The 17,468-nt window shown below is 40.7% G+C and overlaps 1 protein-coding gene across 3 annotated transcripts in view; it reads right to left on the reverse strand.

Annotated features, from left to right (window-relative positions):
- Window positions 1-2,118: 2,118 nt before the first annotated feature.
- Window positions 2,119-17,468, reverse strand: part of ntrk3b (neurotrophic tyrosine kinase, receptor, type 3b) — a 196,509-nt gene continuing 181,159 nt past the window's right edge. For all 3 annotated transcript variants that reach the window (XM_073464712.1, XM_073464710.1, XM_073464711.1), the window contains 2 exons: window positions 5,816-5,974; window positions 2,119-2,304 (listed from right to left, as the gene is read on the reverse strand). In XM_073464712.1, the coding sequence (XP_073320813.1) occupies window positions 2,119-2,304; window positions 5,816-5,974 (345 nt within the window). The remainder of the gene's footprint in view (window positions 2,305-5,815; window positions 5,975-17,468) is intronic.

The raw sequence follows: 17,468 nt of genomic DNA on the forward strand, positions 1-17,468 counted from the left end.
ACATTGCGGCCATTTTCCTTTGACGTAACGCTCAGGGTGGGAAGCTCAAATATCGTAATGCTGTATCGCAGGTTGAAAACTGGTATCATTTCACAGCTTCTTCACTGATCAGCAACTGAAAAGACAATGGATGGCCTAATGAACATTCTGATTTCAAGGTAAAACAGCTAACGGTAGACAACAGCAAACGATAGCATTTAGCCACTACTGTTTGATAGTGTTACATGACATGATAGGGAAGCTGTAAATTAACCTGCAATTATCAACGCACATCTTGAACTCTCAAATATGGTGTTTAACCTTGAATTATGGCTCAATGTCTCTTTAGATTTTTACTTTCTATTGTCTTTCGGTTGCTGATCAATCAAGAAGTTATGAAATGATGACCATTTGTTAGATTCCCAACATACCACATTATTCTTTTGATAACAGCATTGATCTTCCCACCCTGGACGTGACGTCAGAGGAAAATGGCCGCTATGTGAAAATGGTCTATAGCAATTGTGAATTGTTTGGGTACGAGGATGTGCTGCTCATATTTGTACAGTAAATGTGAACCTACTCCCAACCATGGCCCCTCTGTGGCCCCTGATTTAGATAAAACCTCGACCCACTCCCAGCCTAAAAACAGTCCAGTACATAAGCCCTGTAAAACTGCAGCTGCTACAGTTTTCCACCTTGGTTTTTGTACCCTAAACTAATGAAAAGTAACATGTTCATGTGAGCTTTAGAGGTGCCGGAGTAAGCTGTTTGCTCATTTCCAGTCTTCATGCTAATTGCTAAGCTGGTTGTAGCTTCATAATTAGCTGAGAGACATGGCAGAGGTATCGACCTTCACATCTTATTCTGCATTTCCCAAAATGTCTATGTATTCCTTTACATGACAGGTTTTCTTAGGCCGTGTATGCGAGGCCCACACCTGCAGCTAACACATGATTTATACTTCCAGTTCCCAAAATCTTTTCTTTAGAGTGGAAAAGCAGTTTCACACCAAAAAGCCTGAAAATGACAAAACAGTCTCTCAAAGCGTGCGTGTGTGTTCAGAAGTGTGGTGTAAGATATTACTTAGCAACGCATTATTCTTGCCATAAAAAGCAAATGAACTGGAAAGTGAGTATGAGGTTTCATCACCTCTTTGGAAAGTGTCGTGTTGATGGCTCTGAGTCGTCCCCCGTTCTCCAGAGTCTCTGTGATTCAGTGTCGGCGGACTTTCCAAACTGTATTCACTGTCACCTTCACCACATAAGACAACTTACCAGCACTGACACAGGTTATTCCCAAGAGAAACCTCCTCTAGATTAGGATGAAAACAAATACCATAGCTGTATACTTTAGCCACCCAGATCACAGTCAGAAAAGGAACCAAAATAACACCCGAAAAAATAAGTTAACATAATTTTGACACATAGAATTTTACAATATGTACATTATTTTTAAATTAAAATAGATTTGTCAGCTGTCTGATTGGGTAGGCCCTCTACAGAGCGCTCCCTTTTTTCAACCATCCAGTGTTAATCCACAGAAGCAGAGTTCCCGTCGAAAGCTTCAGTGCCAGCCAATCAGAGTGCAAGTAAGGCTACCATCATCAAGTCCCTGCCAATAGTTTGTCGGTGACGTCTTCGGACAGGGCCGAGCCCTTAGCAACAGACATGGCAGACCCTTCCACACCCTGACAAAAAGAAATAAATATAAAATATATGTAATATTTCTATATATATTCATAAAACCAAACCCAGGATAGATTTTAACTCTGATGTGTTCTCTCCGTCATTTAATCAAACTGTGGCCATTATCCTATTGCCAGTCCTTTTTACTCCCCCTCCGTCTCCATTTTTGTGTATTTTTGCAGTTTTTTCGAGGAAAAAAAAGTCTTCTTCAAACCTGTACATCTTATACGCAAGTAAACAAAATGTAAAAGTGCGTGTTTTTTTGAATACGTTTTATCCACTATATCCAAAAGTGTTGCAGGCACTTAAGTCCTTCCCAAACATTGTAGGTGTTTAACGACAGTGGAGCAGGTTGGTTTGGTTATTCCTGGATTCGTGTGGGTCGGTCTGTCTGTATGTCTCTGTCGATCTGTCTGTCTGGCGAGGAACGGGCCAACCCCCCGGGCCGCTGCTAGCCCAGGATGTCCAGGTAGACCGGGGTGGCTTTTCCCATGGCGAACAGGACCTTCTGAATGTCCTTAATGTTCAGTCGCTGCTGCGGTTCCCTCTGCCAGCAGCCCAGCATGATGTCATACACCTCCTTAGGACAAATCCTCGGCCTCTCCAGAACCCGGCCTTGGGTTATGCACTCAATAACCTGCAGAGCAAGAGAGGGCAGCAGAGTGAGACGGATGATTTTCACTGACTGATTGCTTTGGTTTGTTCATAATGAGAAAGCGTCGACACTGAGCAGGCTGTCCTTTGAGGTTCGAGCTAATGAAACTGAGATGAAAGAAGTAAACAGTATGCATTCAGTCTTAAATTTGTCCAATATCGAAGGGAAAACAAGATTTAATTTTTTCTGTCCCACAGCACAAAATAACAATAATCCTGACTATTTGTGGGTGTGGATGTTTGAGACGCTTCTAAAAGGCTGATTGATCATTTCTTTGTTGGACTTGTGCTCTAATTAGCCACATGACTCACTGCAGCTCTGACAATTTGACATTGTTATTTGCGTCAATGCGAGGCCACTGTAGCTTAAGAGAATGGATAAGGCTCTATTAGTGTGTCATGAAAGTGGTTGCACTGAAAAAATGCACAATAAAAACATTGTTCTCTGCTTTTCTTTCTCTCTTTTTGTCAACTTTTTCTTTCAGCATTGCCACCACATACAATTTCTTTACCCTTCAAACTCAGGCTCTGATGCCGGCTCAATGTTTGTTCTTGTTTACGTGTTTCAGTTATTAAGACAAAGAATAATTACTGACACAGCTGAGCAGGAAAAATGGAAACTCTCCCCGTAAGACACATTATGGTGTCATGCAATTTCATGCTCTCGCAAGCTAGCAGCACAACAACACTGTGTCAGAACAAAGCATTCGATAATCTACTGCTATCTGGAGCCTAATTTTCTGGAAAGAATGTACAAAAAACCTAATCTGTGTTTAAATAAATATGATTTCACTGAGGTTTATACCCAAGAGTGTCAACAACAGTGAAACACAGCAATAAAACAAACTATTAGAACAAACCAGTGGGAATCCCTGTCCTATTCTTCCACCTGTTGCATCTGTTTACCAAGGTAAAGCACTGCTTTCTCCCTTTTGTTAAATTGTTTCTCTTGTATTGCCACCAAAGGATGAGGCCTGACAGACAGACTACCTTGAGACTAAGACTGAGGGGATAGAGCATCAACTCTCCTGCAAAGACATATGGAGCCTCTTTGCATAAATTCCCAGATCACAAACATTGCAAACAAGCCACAGTCAGGGCTGCAGTGGTCATGGAAACAGCAGATGTGAGACAATATTCAACTCACAAGGAATCCAACTAATGTGTAAACATGATTTTGTAACCTATGGAAATGTATTAATAACTTCTCAACCTACAAAGTGACAAGGTTGTTTTTATTTATCATTGATGAAATGTAATTACCGTCCGTATTACATCACCTGACATTTTCTATTTCCAGTCAGTCATTAAATTAAAACATGGCCTTGGGTTGAGGTACATGAACAATTTATCAGAAAAACTTGAAACAAACTTATGTTTTTGTGCATCACTTTTTTAAAAAAAAAAATAGTCCTCTTTGTCATCGTCATTGTCAAACTTCTAATGGACAGATAAAAATAGAGGAATTTAATCAATGCAGCAGAATCAGAGATTGTGTCTTTTTATTTTATTCCACACATTCTTCTTCCTTGTCAAAACCCAGCACCTACATAACCCACAATGCATCTCCACTACTGACAGATCGGTTGGAGGTGCAAGGTGCAAATGTACCTTTAAGCTCACACATAACTAAGTACTCAAGTACTGTACTTAGGTTTAATGTTGGATACTTATGTGTTCCCAAAGTATTTCCATTTTACTCTGCTTTACACCTCTATATATTTCACAATTTCATGTTGTACATTTTACTCTACTCCATTTATTTGACAGCTTTACTTACTGGTTACCTTGCAAATTAAAGGCACCAGGTGTTCTCAATTATCCTGGCTGATTAGAACTTTAGTCAGGTGTAAGTTAATGGAGCTATGTTAGGAATAATTAATGTCACCAACTCTGTGGTGCTAATAAGAATGAGAGCAGAATCAGTTGGCCCGCTCGAACAGGTACAACAAAACCAACAGAAGGCTGGTGGGGCTGAGCGGAGGGGCGACTTTAAGACTTTTCAATACAAAATGTACTTCATGAAATAGCAGTGAATGTTTGACTATGGTTTTAAAAATAGAAATGCTTATTTGTACTTAAAAACAAGCCGAGCTCTATGATCCCACCAGTGATCACAGAGCTAGTGATGAATGTGCCACCAGTCCCCAAACATACCGAGCTACTCATATGGACAGATAAGCAGCGTTGGGTCTCAGCTGCAGGGTGGATCAGCTGCTACATACAGACACAGTGCAGGAGAGGCGCTGCTGAATGGAAACAGTATGCGACTAGTTTGTCCCTCGGGTTCAACTTGTATCGCCGCAAAACGTTTTACATGTAGTTTCCCATTTTATTTCATTTGAAGTGGCTTCAGTAGATGTACAAACACAACACCCCATGTGTTTTTATTGCTGCAACGTTCAATTAAATGTCTTGTGAATCATTTCACACACAGTTCCCCCAAATGTAATCTGACAGCATCGCTGCTTGTTGTCCTCTGTGATGGTTGTCCTGCTTTTGACTAAACAACACTAGAGGATAGTGGTGGAGCATAAACAGGCCGGTTGAGAATGAAGTTCCTACAGCATTCAGGTGCTAATTTATCATTGCCACTGATACTCACTTATAATTGTTGCCGTAATGTATCATTGTGTAAAGTGTTAGACAAACTTGAATAACTGAATAATAAGTACGATATTGCTTTGTGACACTACTGGAAGACAAAACTACATTAGAGAACCAGATCGTGGATTTTCACTTTTTTAGCCGTGACATAATACGCTGCTCATCTCATTACACTGTCATAAGGTTTCGGCGATGTATTTTAATCAGCTGAGTGTTTCATTTAGAGAGCCTCAAAATTCTTCCCGCGCAAGACACACTGAAATGTGGAAATCCCAATTTGTGTCAAGCCCCAGAGCATATTGATGTTTCTTACTTGAAATGCCAGGTTATTCTTTTAGGTCAATTTAATTTTCTCAATATGCTCGCTTTACAAGAGTAATCCTAATTGAATTTTATTGATTCAAAGCAGAGCCTCCAATGAAAAAACAAACCAATCATGGGTGTTATGTAATGCGGCATCTTGTCTGGTGGCAAAGCGGCATCAATTTATCACCTCGTTGGGCCGGCACAAGTCTCAGAAAGAGAATAGAAAACAACGCGCGGCAGTAGATTAAGATCCAAAATGGCAGTGTTCATTTAAATCTGCTATTAGAAAGCTCATACGTTCCCTTTAGGGAGGGGAGGCAAATCTAGTCAATTCCTACTTCTGTCCTCTTTAATAACAACTGCCACAACTGCTACTTTTCATGTGATTTGAGATAAACATCCTTTCATCACCCGTGAGATGTTAAGAAACATAAAAGACTTAAACATTTGCCATTAAATAACCTTGAGCTATCATTTTTTACTGTGTGCGCAAGGGCCTGCAGGACAGCCTTTGATAATATATACACAATATGTATTGAATCTTGTGAGGGTTTTTTCTCAATGCTTCAGGCTCTTTGTACCTCATTGTTACCCAGCTGAAACCAAGGCTGCTTCCCGTAGGTGAAGATCTCCCACAAGATGACTCCGAAGCTCCAGACGTCGCTTTCCGTAGAGAATTTCCTGTACATGATGCTCTCTGGGGGCATCCAGCGAATAGGTAGCATGGTGTGTCCTCCAACCTGAGGAGAGGAGGAGATAAAGAGAGAAGACCCCTTATTAGAAAATGATATGTTGGTCGCTGAAACACAGATTAGAAAAAATGTAGTCATCAACACAACTCCCAGGCGTCTGGGGATTAGCTGTCCTTGCATGTAACTGATACGATGGGCTTAACATCTCATGAATGACTGCTGTGCTGCTGGATGTTCACAGTGATGCAATACAGGAAAATGCTGACTTTTCTGCCACCTCCTCTGCATGTATTGAAATTCTTTAGGTTTTGGCATTAAACTGTCCCTTTATTCTTGATGAAAAATAGCAATCTGCATTCCTTCCCCTGCAGAAGTGCTGGCATTAAGCGGAGCATCAAAGCATTGAATTGAATGTGTTCCAATCAGTTTTTTAAAATAAATCTGTAGCAACCTCGGGGTTAAGAAAACCGCTGAATGGATCCTCATAGTAAACAAGTTCCTATGGCTTCTAATGTAAATACGAGGATTTAAGTTCTATTGTGTTTGTAGAAAACTACATATCAACATGTAAAGTGGTCATAGGACGGTTTGCCGAGATATCAGCCGTAAGCTCTTTAATGTCTTCAAACCAACAGAACATGAAATGAAGTCTCCCTCGCTCTAAATCCTCAGAAGCGACATATTAATCGATTAAACAATCATCCATTAATCATCCTTGCTCTCAGCTTCCATTAGCAGGCATTGTTTTAAAATCTATTTCCCATTCATGTCAGTGGCTGTGCTTTAATCATGGCGGTGATGGGCCGGACAAGACTGATGTGGGAACGGGAATGAAAAGTATTGCACATTTCAGATCAGAATCCTCGGGCAGTATTAATTACAGTGATTACTGTGGCGCTCAGGAGTCAAAGTACACGACTGACGGATAATATTATTAACATGCTGCTGTGATTTGATGTGAAGCCTGCTGGAGCCATCGGAGTTGTTACAGCATGCTGAACTGCTGCTGTGATTTTATTTGCATCCCAAAGGGAGTGTTTGGTAGTACAACAGCTTGTCTGGCAAGACACTCAGACATCAAAATCAAAATCTTAATGCAAGTTCTGCTTAATGACTCTTTCCCAGAGATTTCAATTATGTATAATCATTGTGGCCGTATACGAACACCTGTTCTCATGTGACACCTGAAGCTCTCTGCTTGGGTCACGTGAGCTGACTCCATTAACACTGGGCAAAGCTCATATGCAGAGGAAGACCATGAAATGCAGATGAAAACATAGTAAAAGGATCTTGTGTAAGGGGAATTTTTATTGGTCCTGAAATCTCATGGTCAGTAGGTGGTAAATACTACATTTCTCTGAAATGACCTCCACATTACACCTCAGAATGGTTTGAAAATCACCCACATATGTTTTAATAATAAGATTCTGTTATTTTTCAACAACAGGTTAATACATAGCTGCTATTGTATTCATACATTTCTGGGAAACTTCCAACTAGTTTCTGTCTAACTCCCCCCAGCAACCCACTTAATTGAAGTGATTTGTTGCAGCTTAATTTCCAACTTGTTTCCAACTCTAAGATTTGCAGGTTAGTTGATTCTTGATTGTTAAGCCGTATTTGTTGGAAAATACTGATTTGCGAGGCAAACTATTTAAAAATAAATTAGGAAAATCAGTGAAGTGAAATGAAATTGAAGTCAAGTTGCTGAAAATGTAAATGGTTGAAACGTTTGGAAACAAAGCTGCAACAACTCACTTCAGTTTAGTGGCCCGCTGAGGGGAAGTTGGACAGAAAGTAGCAGAGGTAGAGCAGAAACCAGTAGGAAGTTTCCAGGAAATATATCAGCTATTTATTTATTGCTTATTGGAAAATAGCAGAATATTATAATTAAATCATGTTGGGGTCATTTTCAATCAAATTTGAGGCCAGTATTGTGCTAATTAGAGGGTAATTACAAAGAAAAATGTTACTTGGTAATTACCACCTTCTCACCATGAAACTTGTGGACCTGTCATATGAAGTGTCACCTGACCTTTCTTTGGTTAAGGTCACAGTTAGATCAATTTTACTTTTCATATACAAGATATGTGATGTTGATTTGCTGACATGATGAAACAAAGTTATAACATGAAGTATAAAGAACAGAGCAAGTACAACACAAACTAAATAGAAATGATGGAACCTGGAAAGTAATAATAAAACACCACATAGAAAAAGGAAAAAACTGTGAAACGTTGTTGACATTGTATTGTAGAGCAGTGTTCTGTAATCCTGGTCCTGGAGGTCCCCTGCCCTGCATGTTTTGGATGTTACACCTGATTCAAATGATCCGCTCGTCATCACGCTCTGCTGAAGCCTGATAACGACCCATTTGTTTTAATCAGGTGTGTTGGATGGAAGAATACTGTTGTGGAGAATTGAGCGGCACAACACTTTGTAATAGTTCAATTCATCTGGTCTGTACCAGGTGAAAGAATTTGTGCATTTTAGTTTTGGTCCAGTTCTTGTTCACACTGACTTTTTATGAACCAATGCAGCAGAGTAAACATGAAGTTAGGCGGACGGACAGGTAACTCCCGTTTCGACTAGTTTCGTCTCGTTTCAACAGTTTTTGCGATTGTCATTCTGCAGGTGTGTCATCACGGCCCACATGGGGGAAATCCAACTCCACAGAGGTTTGTGCAGCACTTTAATGCTTTTGATCTGCACGTTTTGTTCTCTTCACCCCGTCATAAAAAGCTTGTGAAGAAATAACAAACTATTTGCATTATTAGTTCTATATTAGACTGAAAATCGACGACATGTCACGGGTAATGATGACTAACAGGTGGAAACGAGGCAAAAAGGAGGCGTCTGGTACAGAAATGATTCAGGGCGTATTTGTGGGATCGTTGTCACACACTTTTTAATGGATTTTAATAAACTGAAAGTACACGGAGTAGGACACAGCAGAGCAGTTTTAATAGCTTTTGACCTATTAATCAAGGAAAATACCTGCGCTGACATTCGAGCCTACGTGATACTATTAAAAACGATTCGACGTAAAATCACAGCTTGGCTGCAGATCAATTATGAGATCGCTTCCTGAACAGTTCACGATCAGCAGATAGATTTATTTGTAATTTAGCTTTTGAAATTGGGCTCAAATCACATCACATCTTTTATTAAAAAATTCCCACCACACAAAAAATCTATCTATGTTTAATAAATTGCAATGCATAGAATTTCTTATTGTCTGGAATTTGCTGTCCTATCATTTCCCTCTTTGTCATTAAGTTTGTGTTATCTGGTTCAGTTTTTTACTTTTGCTGTCTATCTTAATGTTATCTCGACATTTTAGTCAAGATAACAATGAGATGGAGTTTTAAGCTCCTTTTGAGGTTTTTATCTCCAAGTCAGTGGAAGTACTCCTGCAGCGTATCAGACATAGATCTATCATCCATCCATCTTCAACCATCCATCCAATCATGCATTCACTAATCCATCCATCCATCCATCCATCCATCCATCCATCCACCCATGCATCCATCTAATCTCTCTGAGCTAATATTCTGTGTTTATGGGCAAAACAAAATCAAATACACAGTCGCAAATCCACCGCCGGCTCTGAACTCATCATTAGGACAAGCTCTTAGAGTAGCTGCATTCACCCTCACGTGGTTCCTCCGCTCTGTACCTCTGGGTTACAAAACAATCAGATTCATTTAATCATAATAAGCTCTTCTCCAAACTCCATTTACCAGCTCCAACATCTGTGTGCCTTCAGCTGTGAGCATTGTGTGGCATTTTAAGTGACGAAGGAAAAAAAAAAAAAATCAACTCACGTCTTACTAATTACCTCCTAGTTCCGTAGCATGCTCATTGCACATTTCCTATGAAAGTCAAACACAATCTCTGTGTGTCAGCCTGACGCAGCAGATGAATCTCCTGCATGTTTTAAAGAAACATGAGATTTGTCAATGTGCCAAAAGGCTGCTACTTCCTGGGCATTTATTCAGAATGTCCTCTGGTTTGTACACTTCATCAGATTTAGCTGCTGAGTACGAGGCCTCTGTTTGTGTGCCTCTACGTGCCCTTCATCTGTAACCTTCTCTAAAATCCGACAGCTAAGGCTACTCAGTGTATGTATTAAAGGTCCAGTGTGTAGGAGCTAGTGGGTAGCAGTGTGGTTGCAAATTGCAACCAACTGAACACGCCTCACCTCACACTCTCCTGTAGTGGCAGCTAAACATGTTAAAAAACGTGAAAGGCCCTCTCTAGAGACAGTGTTTGGTTTGTCTGTTGTGGGCTACTGTAGAAACATGGCAAAGCATCATGGTGGGTGTAAATTTCATTGCTAGAAGCTAATCAGTAGTGTGAACAGAAAGTCAGTTCAGCATCACAAACTGTTGCATAACTAAGACATAACCAAACATAAACCAACTTTATTTGTTGATTTAGTCTAAAATGTAGGAAATGTAATTTAAAATATTCCCACTTTTACATTATTATAAACAGCAATTCAGCAACACAATAACTTTTCAATCTAGCACAAAGGGTTGTAAGCAAGCTAACATTAGCTTCGCCAGTTAGCTCCGTAACAGTTACATCTGGCACTGAGCGGGATTTGTGTACATACATAGTAACTATTCTCAACAAAAGAACTACATCGATCAGCCACAACATTTACCTTGCTGTCCTATCATTTCCCTCTTTGTCATTAAGTTTGTGTTATCTGGTTCAGTTTTTTGCTTTTGCTGTCTATCTTAATGTTATCTTGACATTTTTGTCAAGATAACAATGAGATGGAGTTTTAAGCTCCTTTGAGGTTTTTATCTCCAAGTCAGTGGAAGTATATAGAACCTGCAGTACCTTATGCTTTCTAATGTTAGCAAACTTTTAATAGATATTTCTATGTGAATTACATTTCTGCATCAGTTTGCTGACTTTATGGCTCTTCTCTATTTGTTCTACAGTCACCCAACATTTTAAAACCACTCATGTCCCCTAATGATGGTGTTTTGAAAGCAACAGACTCAAGAATGTTAAAAAATTTAAAGCGATCTTATCTTGTAATGGCCACTTGTGGCCACAGTTATGTAGTCTCACTTCAGGAGCAGCTGATGTGACCACTCCTGGAGGCTGCAGGAGGCAACCAAACCTAAAGTAAAGTGTACTCTCAAAAGAAGAAGAGCTTTAAATAACTGTTACAGTCTGTGTTATTGTACAACAAGATAGTGCCTTGATGGAGTGCATCATAAATGTTTAATCAGGCTTGTTACGACTTCTACCAAGCAGACGTCCCACAAGTGACACCATCATCTCACAAGAAGAGTGAGATGATCCCCAATCTACAGTAAGGTTACTATACTGAGGTTACTAGTAAGTATTTTATGCCATCTTAAACCTTGGAGCTTCTCAGTGTAACACCTCGTTTTCAGTGTCTGGCAGAAGTCGATAGCTGGCGTGTGGTGTAGCTCATTTACTGCACACAAGGCTATATGCTGTCTGTACATTTAACACAAACTGATATCTATAGACGTGGCCCGGGGGTCAACAAGACCATTAGAGACTGTTTTCCACAGCTACACCTATATATGCTGACTTTGAATGAAAAATCACACTACATTAACCTCAACAATGCCCGACTCTTGGTCTTCGCGGCGTTTCAGCAAAACAAATGCAGGGCATCATTTCACTTCCATTCCTGCCTCACTGAAAAATGTCTATTGAAACAAATCATTTAATACTTTAGACTTTAACTCTTTCCTCATTTTGAACAAGCACATAGATGTAAGTGGAGCTAAAGAAACAGTCCATAAATAATACAGCAACACAGTAAGTGCACTTCACGGATTATGGTGATTGTTTATCACAAATGGAGTTGAATCGTTTTACTCCTCAGCAAACTGTGTTCGAAAAACTTTTTATTTTTACATTTATCCTAAAGTCCGGAGAGGCTTTGCTGAGCATACACTCATTTTTCAGCACCATCCTGCTTCACATTAATACATTTACACACATTTACACCTCAGAGCTGTCCAGTACAACCACAGTCTTTCACTAATCCCACCAGGGGGTAACTGCTCTGCTCAACTGCATCTCAGATGTAAAGCGAGGAGAGAACACTTTTGTGTCGTTTCTGCTGGATCCTCCAGTCACAGTCAGGCTTCTCTAGAAGTTGCCCAAGGGCATGTGAGGTATTAGCAGAATCTCAAAGACAGAAACATCCTTTAGCTCCTAATTTTTTGAACTCTTCCCTGCCAAGCTCACTCTCTGGCTGAGTCCCAGACTAAACAAGTATGACCCAGCACCCCCTGAAAGACAATCGAACGCTATCGGTGTTTTTCCTCAGACAAACCAGTCATTAAAGTAAACATAAATCTGAGAGATGTTCCAACCGAAGTGTCCTTTCCCTACATCTTGAACACACATTATTTATTGATGGATCCAGGGTGAATTTTGTGGCGGTGGCAGTAGTTTCCCCCCGCATTCAACCCTGAACCTCATTTGCCAGGGTTCCACTGCAAGCTAATGACCAAATGAACAGCGACTTACACCCCACCTGGTCTCATTAGACATGCCACATTTTAGCATTGTACACAACATTAAGCCAATATTGATGCGGAGACCAGTCGCCCCTGTTGTGTAAAACCTCTGGGCTGAGCCAAGATAGGTGGGCTGAAAGTGAGGTGAAGGGATCGGCGAGGGGCTGTGTACCAATCTGTCCCCCTGTGGAGCTTTATAAAGATTAAACAAAATTAATTAAGTTCCTGTTAGTCTAAATGACTTATCTGAGGTCCACCCAGCCCATTGCACACAAGGCTAAACCTCATCAGATGCATACTAATGATTCAACCGCTGCTGCTGTGGCGAGGGGCATTAAAACTGGCTGACTCTCCGCTTCCCAAATGATTGCATGCTATCACCTTGGGTTTTTGTGACAAGGCCATGGCAATTAGCTTGGAACATGGGGGGAAGAAGGGAAAAAAAAGGCTGAACACATAATAAAAATAAAATAATTGCCCCTGTAATTATCCTCATCTTTCTCACTCAATGTCACATCGAGAAGCTGGCAATGCTCTGCGGGGAGTGAGGAATGAGTCTGGGGCTTTTTTTTGTTGCTGTGTAAACTGGATTAGTGCTCTGCCTGTCCCACCGTGGCAGGGGAGTGATTGGATTAACGGCGTGGAGAGCACAGCAGCATGGCAGGGGGATAGATTACTGGCCCAGTTGGGCTCTTCGATGGGCGCTCCACGGCCTGCAGGGAGCCCTGGGAGGCCCCAGACATCTTAAAGGGCCCTGATAACCATCTAGACACTCTCTCTGCCTGCTGTAGCCATGCTGCTATCTTTGCTCTCCCAGCTCAAACAGCAGTGAACACAAGTTCACTTTTAGAGGCTATGATGTCCATTAGGTTCCTACCTGCTGTGCTGCTGCCAAGTGGAGATAAAGTGGTATCTACTCTGGCGGCTAGGTGGTGAAAGTTTCTGAAGGTTTTTTAAAACACACACGCACTAACACACACCACACTGTTGCTATCAGGCAATTTTACATGCACATTTCCCCTATTTAGCTCCCCAGACCAACTTGCGTAATACTAAAGTGCAGATGGTTAGCTCCTCAGTGCTGCTGCTGGCTTTGTAACTGCACTCTGAATATAAAATTATTAGCAGTACAGCTCTATTACGCTGTTAAATCACATCTTCTGGAAGAGTATGCACTGGAGAGCCTACTACATGGGATGTGTTTGGCTATAAATAAATAACAAGACCATGAGTCTACAGCCATGCGAGGCTGTGAGGCAGTCCTGAGGCACAGCGGTGCAATGAGATAAAAAGTCAGTATGACAACATCCTTAAATTGATGATGCTGAGATGCTGATATTTCACAGGGTTAATGTTTACCATGTTCAGCATCTTAGTTTTGCATGTCAGCATGCTAACATTTGCTAATTAGCACAAAACAGAACTGTAAAAAAGTACAGCTTAGGCTGATGGGAATGTCATTAATTTTGCAAATTGTTGTAAAACAAAATACAGACTTTGACCTTGACCTTATTAAAATGATTCGCAAGGAAAAGTCACAGGATCACAATAATTGTGTGGAGTCTCACTCCCAACTCATCAAATACTGACGCTTTGGTAATTCAACTTTCTTACAAATTGGACTTTTAAAACAAAAAAATGTCAAGGCATCATAGTTAGTAGGAAACATCATCTGGGTGGCATGAAGGTCTGCACCAAATGTTGTACCAATCCATCAAGTAGATGTTCACAGGATACATGATACCTTCACCTGGTGGTGGGGCTAGAGGAAAGGCTTGGCAAAGACAAAATGCATTAAGATTCATCCTCTGGGAACAATGCATACCTATACTTCTACCTAATAGCTGTTGAGATACTTCAGTCTGGAGCTAAATCGTTTACCAACCAATCAACCGACCAATACTGCCATCACTTGAGTAATTTGAGTAAGAAATTCTATTAGTTTTGAAGACAGAATAAACATGTTCAACAAAATATTGTTGATATTTTCTGCTGGTTCCCTGGCAACGTCATGGTGAAAACAAGACTCCTGGCAGTGAATGCTCCAGTCCAAGAAAAATAGCCTGGCACATTACTCTCAGTAACCTGCAACCTGAAGATGTTATTTTTTGGTTTTCATATGGATTAAACAAACAACACATAAAATGTTAGATAATGTTTTGATAGGTAGGTTTTTTTTTATGCTACGCTAAGCTAAGCTGCTGGTGTTAGCTTAATATTCACCATACATATACAACAGTGGTATCAATCTTCTCGACTCTCTCTAAGGAAGCCCCAAAACATATTCCCTTAAGTATTGAACAAGCTCAAAAGAATGAGATTAAGTGTATTTCTTGGGGCGTCTAAAGCCAGACTTCCTCTGACGTCAACAGTAGCATCTCCCTAATTTCTCAGATGATGTCAGACAGGAGCGCTGGACTAAAAAAAATAAATAGAAAAAAAGACCCAAGGGGAGAGGCTGAACAGTTTTTTTATCCCTTCATGCAGCAGTAATAAATATGGCCTGTGTACTCATTAGCACCAAGCTGCATACAGTTTTGAGGAGCTTGTGCTTGATAAATAATGCAGCAGTGGAGTGTCTGTTTGATCCTCGAAACAGTAGAAACCTGGGGACCATTTTTCTTCAAAGAAAAGCAATGCAGGTAGGCAGAGGCTTCCTGGCAGAGTCACAAAGAACACCAAGTCCTTGAAACTGAGTCATTAGACTCTAACATTGTTACAGTGTTTGATAGTCATTAGTCCACCATTCACAAATGCATATTCTGGCTTTCAAACATTTTTTTTTATATCCTGCTCATATATTAAGGGTAAGATATTCATTGTTGTTGCTTTCTTGTACCTAACAATTTTTAGCCGGACCAGTGCTTTCTTTCTTGCAAGACCATCCTTCTTTACATTCAGACAGTGTTGCACAACGAAGAACAAAACCCTGCAACTGCTAAATGAAAACACTCACACTGCAAGCAAGCCTCTGGAGGAAAGTCTGTGGAATATTTAATACTCTCCATCAAAAAAAGTAGAAACTGGAAGACTCTACATCTTCTCCCCTGACAGGAAGCTATATGTCACAGTTCATAATTTGGCTTTAATGAGCTGTTTTGAAGCCATTTCTTTCCTTTTCTAGATGAACTGACATCTGAGATTGCAGTCTACCTGCAAATGTCAGAAAGCCAGAACTTTTTTTTTTACCATGCCACCAGGAATCGAATTTTAAAGGTGCAATATGTAAGAAATTTAGTTGAAAACATAAAAAAATTAATTAAGATCATCAACAGACTGTGAAGAAATTACCGTTTTGACGTTATGATGCCTGTGTATTGTGTTGCAGAGATTAAAGTTAGCATGCTAACCACCTAGCCCCTGCCAACCCAGTCCAAAGCTCCTGTGCTAGCAGTGTAAACACCAACACTTCCATGGTGGTCCAACCTCCTAGTCTGGACAGCTAGCTGCACAGCTAACTGAGCTAACTAACTAACAGCAGTTAAAGTTAGAAGCAATTAGTTATTCTGGTGATTGGCTGCCCGCTAGTTGTTTTGAGCAGAAATTTGACAGGTGGCCAATTCTTTGGCACCTTCAACACAGATTACAACAAAGAAAATTAATTACAGTAACAAATCGGGGGGCAGCTTTCTAGGACTCCTGATTAAACAAAACCAAGGACACTGCCATTGTGGTATGGACATCACACGGCAAGAGTATAACTGCTCAGATCTACACTCCAATCCAGTAGGTGGAACTAATGCACCTAAAAGCTGATGCCAACTGCCATTAAACAACAAAAGCAGAAGAAGTAAGCATATTAGATGGCATCGCCCAGATGTGCTACAACTTATCCCTGTTGTTCATAAGCAGCCTCTAGACTTTGTTTTTTATCAGCCCTGCCATTTCAAGTTTCAAGTTTTTTATTGTCAATTTCTCCACATGTACCAGGGAGAGGGGAGAGAGTTCAGCTTCCTGACGGCCTGGTGGATGAAGCTGTTTGTGAGTCTGGTGGAGCGGGCATGGAGGCTCAGATGTCTTCTCCCAGAGGGCAGGAGGCTGAACAGACTGGTGGTGAGTGTATGTTCACTGTTTACTGCTTATAGGGTAACTCCTCTAATTTTACACATGAAAGTGTGTGAACAGGGGGTTACTATTGGAAAAAAAGTAGTAGGAAGCTGCCTGTAATCAGATAACTTGAGGTAGAATGAGGTGGAAGTACTACTATCTGTTGAAAATAAATGAAAGAAACTTAGTCTTATGCATTTGGGAGTTTTGTATCAAACCTGTACTAAGGTTAAACTCCTACCAAACTGGGACTTCTGTACTGTTACAACCTTAGTCACTGGGTATTATGAGAGGAATTAGCTGTCAAGGGACAAATTTACTGCACTGCATATTTTTACTCATAACTTTGTTCTGTATTAAAAAAGACATCCCATATAAAGAAACCTGTCATCACTGTGAGACCTGCAGATTGACAGAGTCCCTGCATGAGCTCCTCCATCTGTCCTTCAGATGCTGTTCCTGAACATGTCTGATAAAAAACCAGCATTTCAGCCCGTCTCCCTACTTGTACCTTTAATGCAGAGGCACCTTTTGAGCATTCACTGTCATTTATACCTACCTAAACATGCATAATTCAGTGCTTGACTCTCTGAACTCAGCAAAACATTACCTGATATATCGTGCGGCAGCCATATAAAACACCTACATAGCGGCGCCGGTGCTGCCGTCGGCCTTTGCAGGTTTTGCAGCTGTCTCTTTTGAAACAACACAAAAGCGTATCCAGTGCAGGCGGAGCAGGAGGATATGACAGATGGATGTGATTTAGGACAATATTCATCTCTTTCTAGAAGTTGTTCCCTCCTGCTGCAAAGTGTCTCGGGAGTCCCAGAGGGCAACACGCGTCAATACGACTAGTCAGCGATGGGAGGATTGTGTTCTTGGCAGGGCGCTGCTATTTATAATCACTCAACACAGGGAAAGTGTCCAATACTGTTAGGAGCTCCTTATCTCTGGGCTCTGTCAAT

Source organism: Pagrus major, chromosome 4, assembly GCF_040436345.1.
Source record: "Pagrus major chromosome 4, Pma_NU_1.0".
NCBI lineage: Eukaryota > Metazoa > Chordata > Actinopteri > Spariformes > Sparidae > Pagrus > Pagrus major.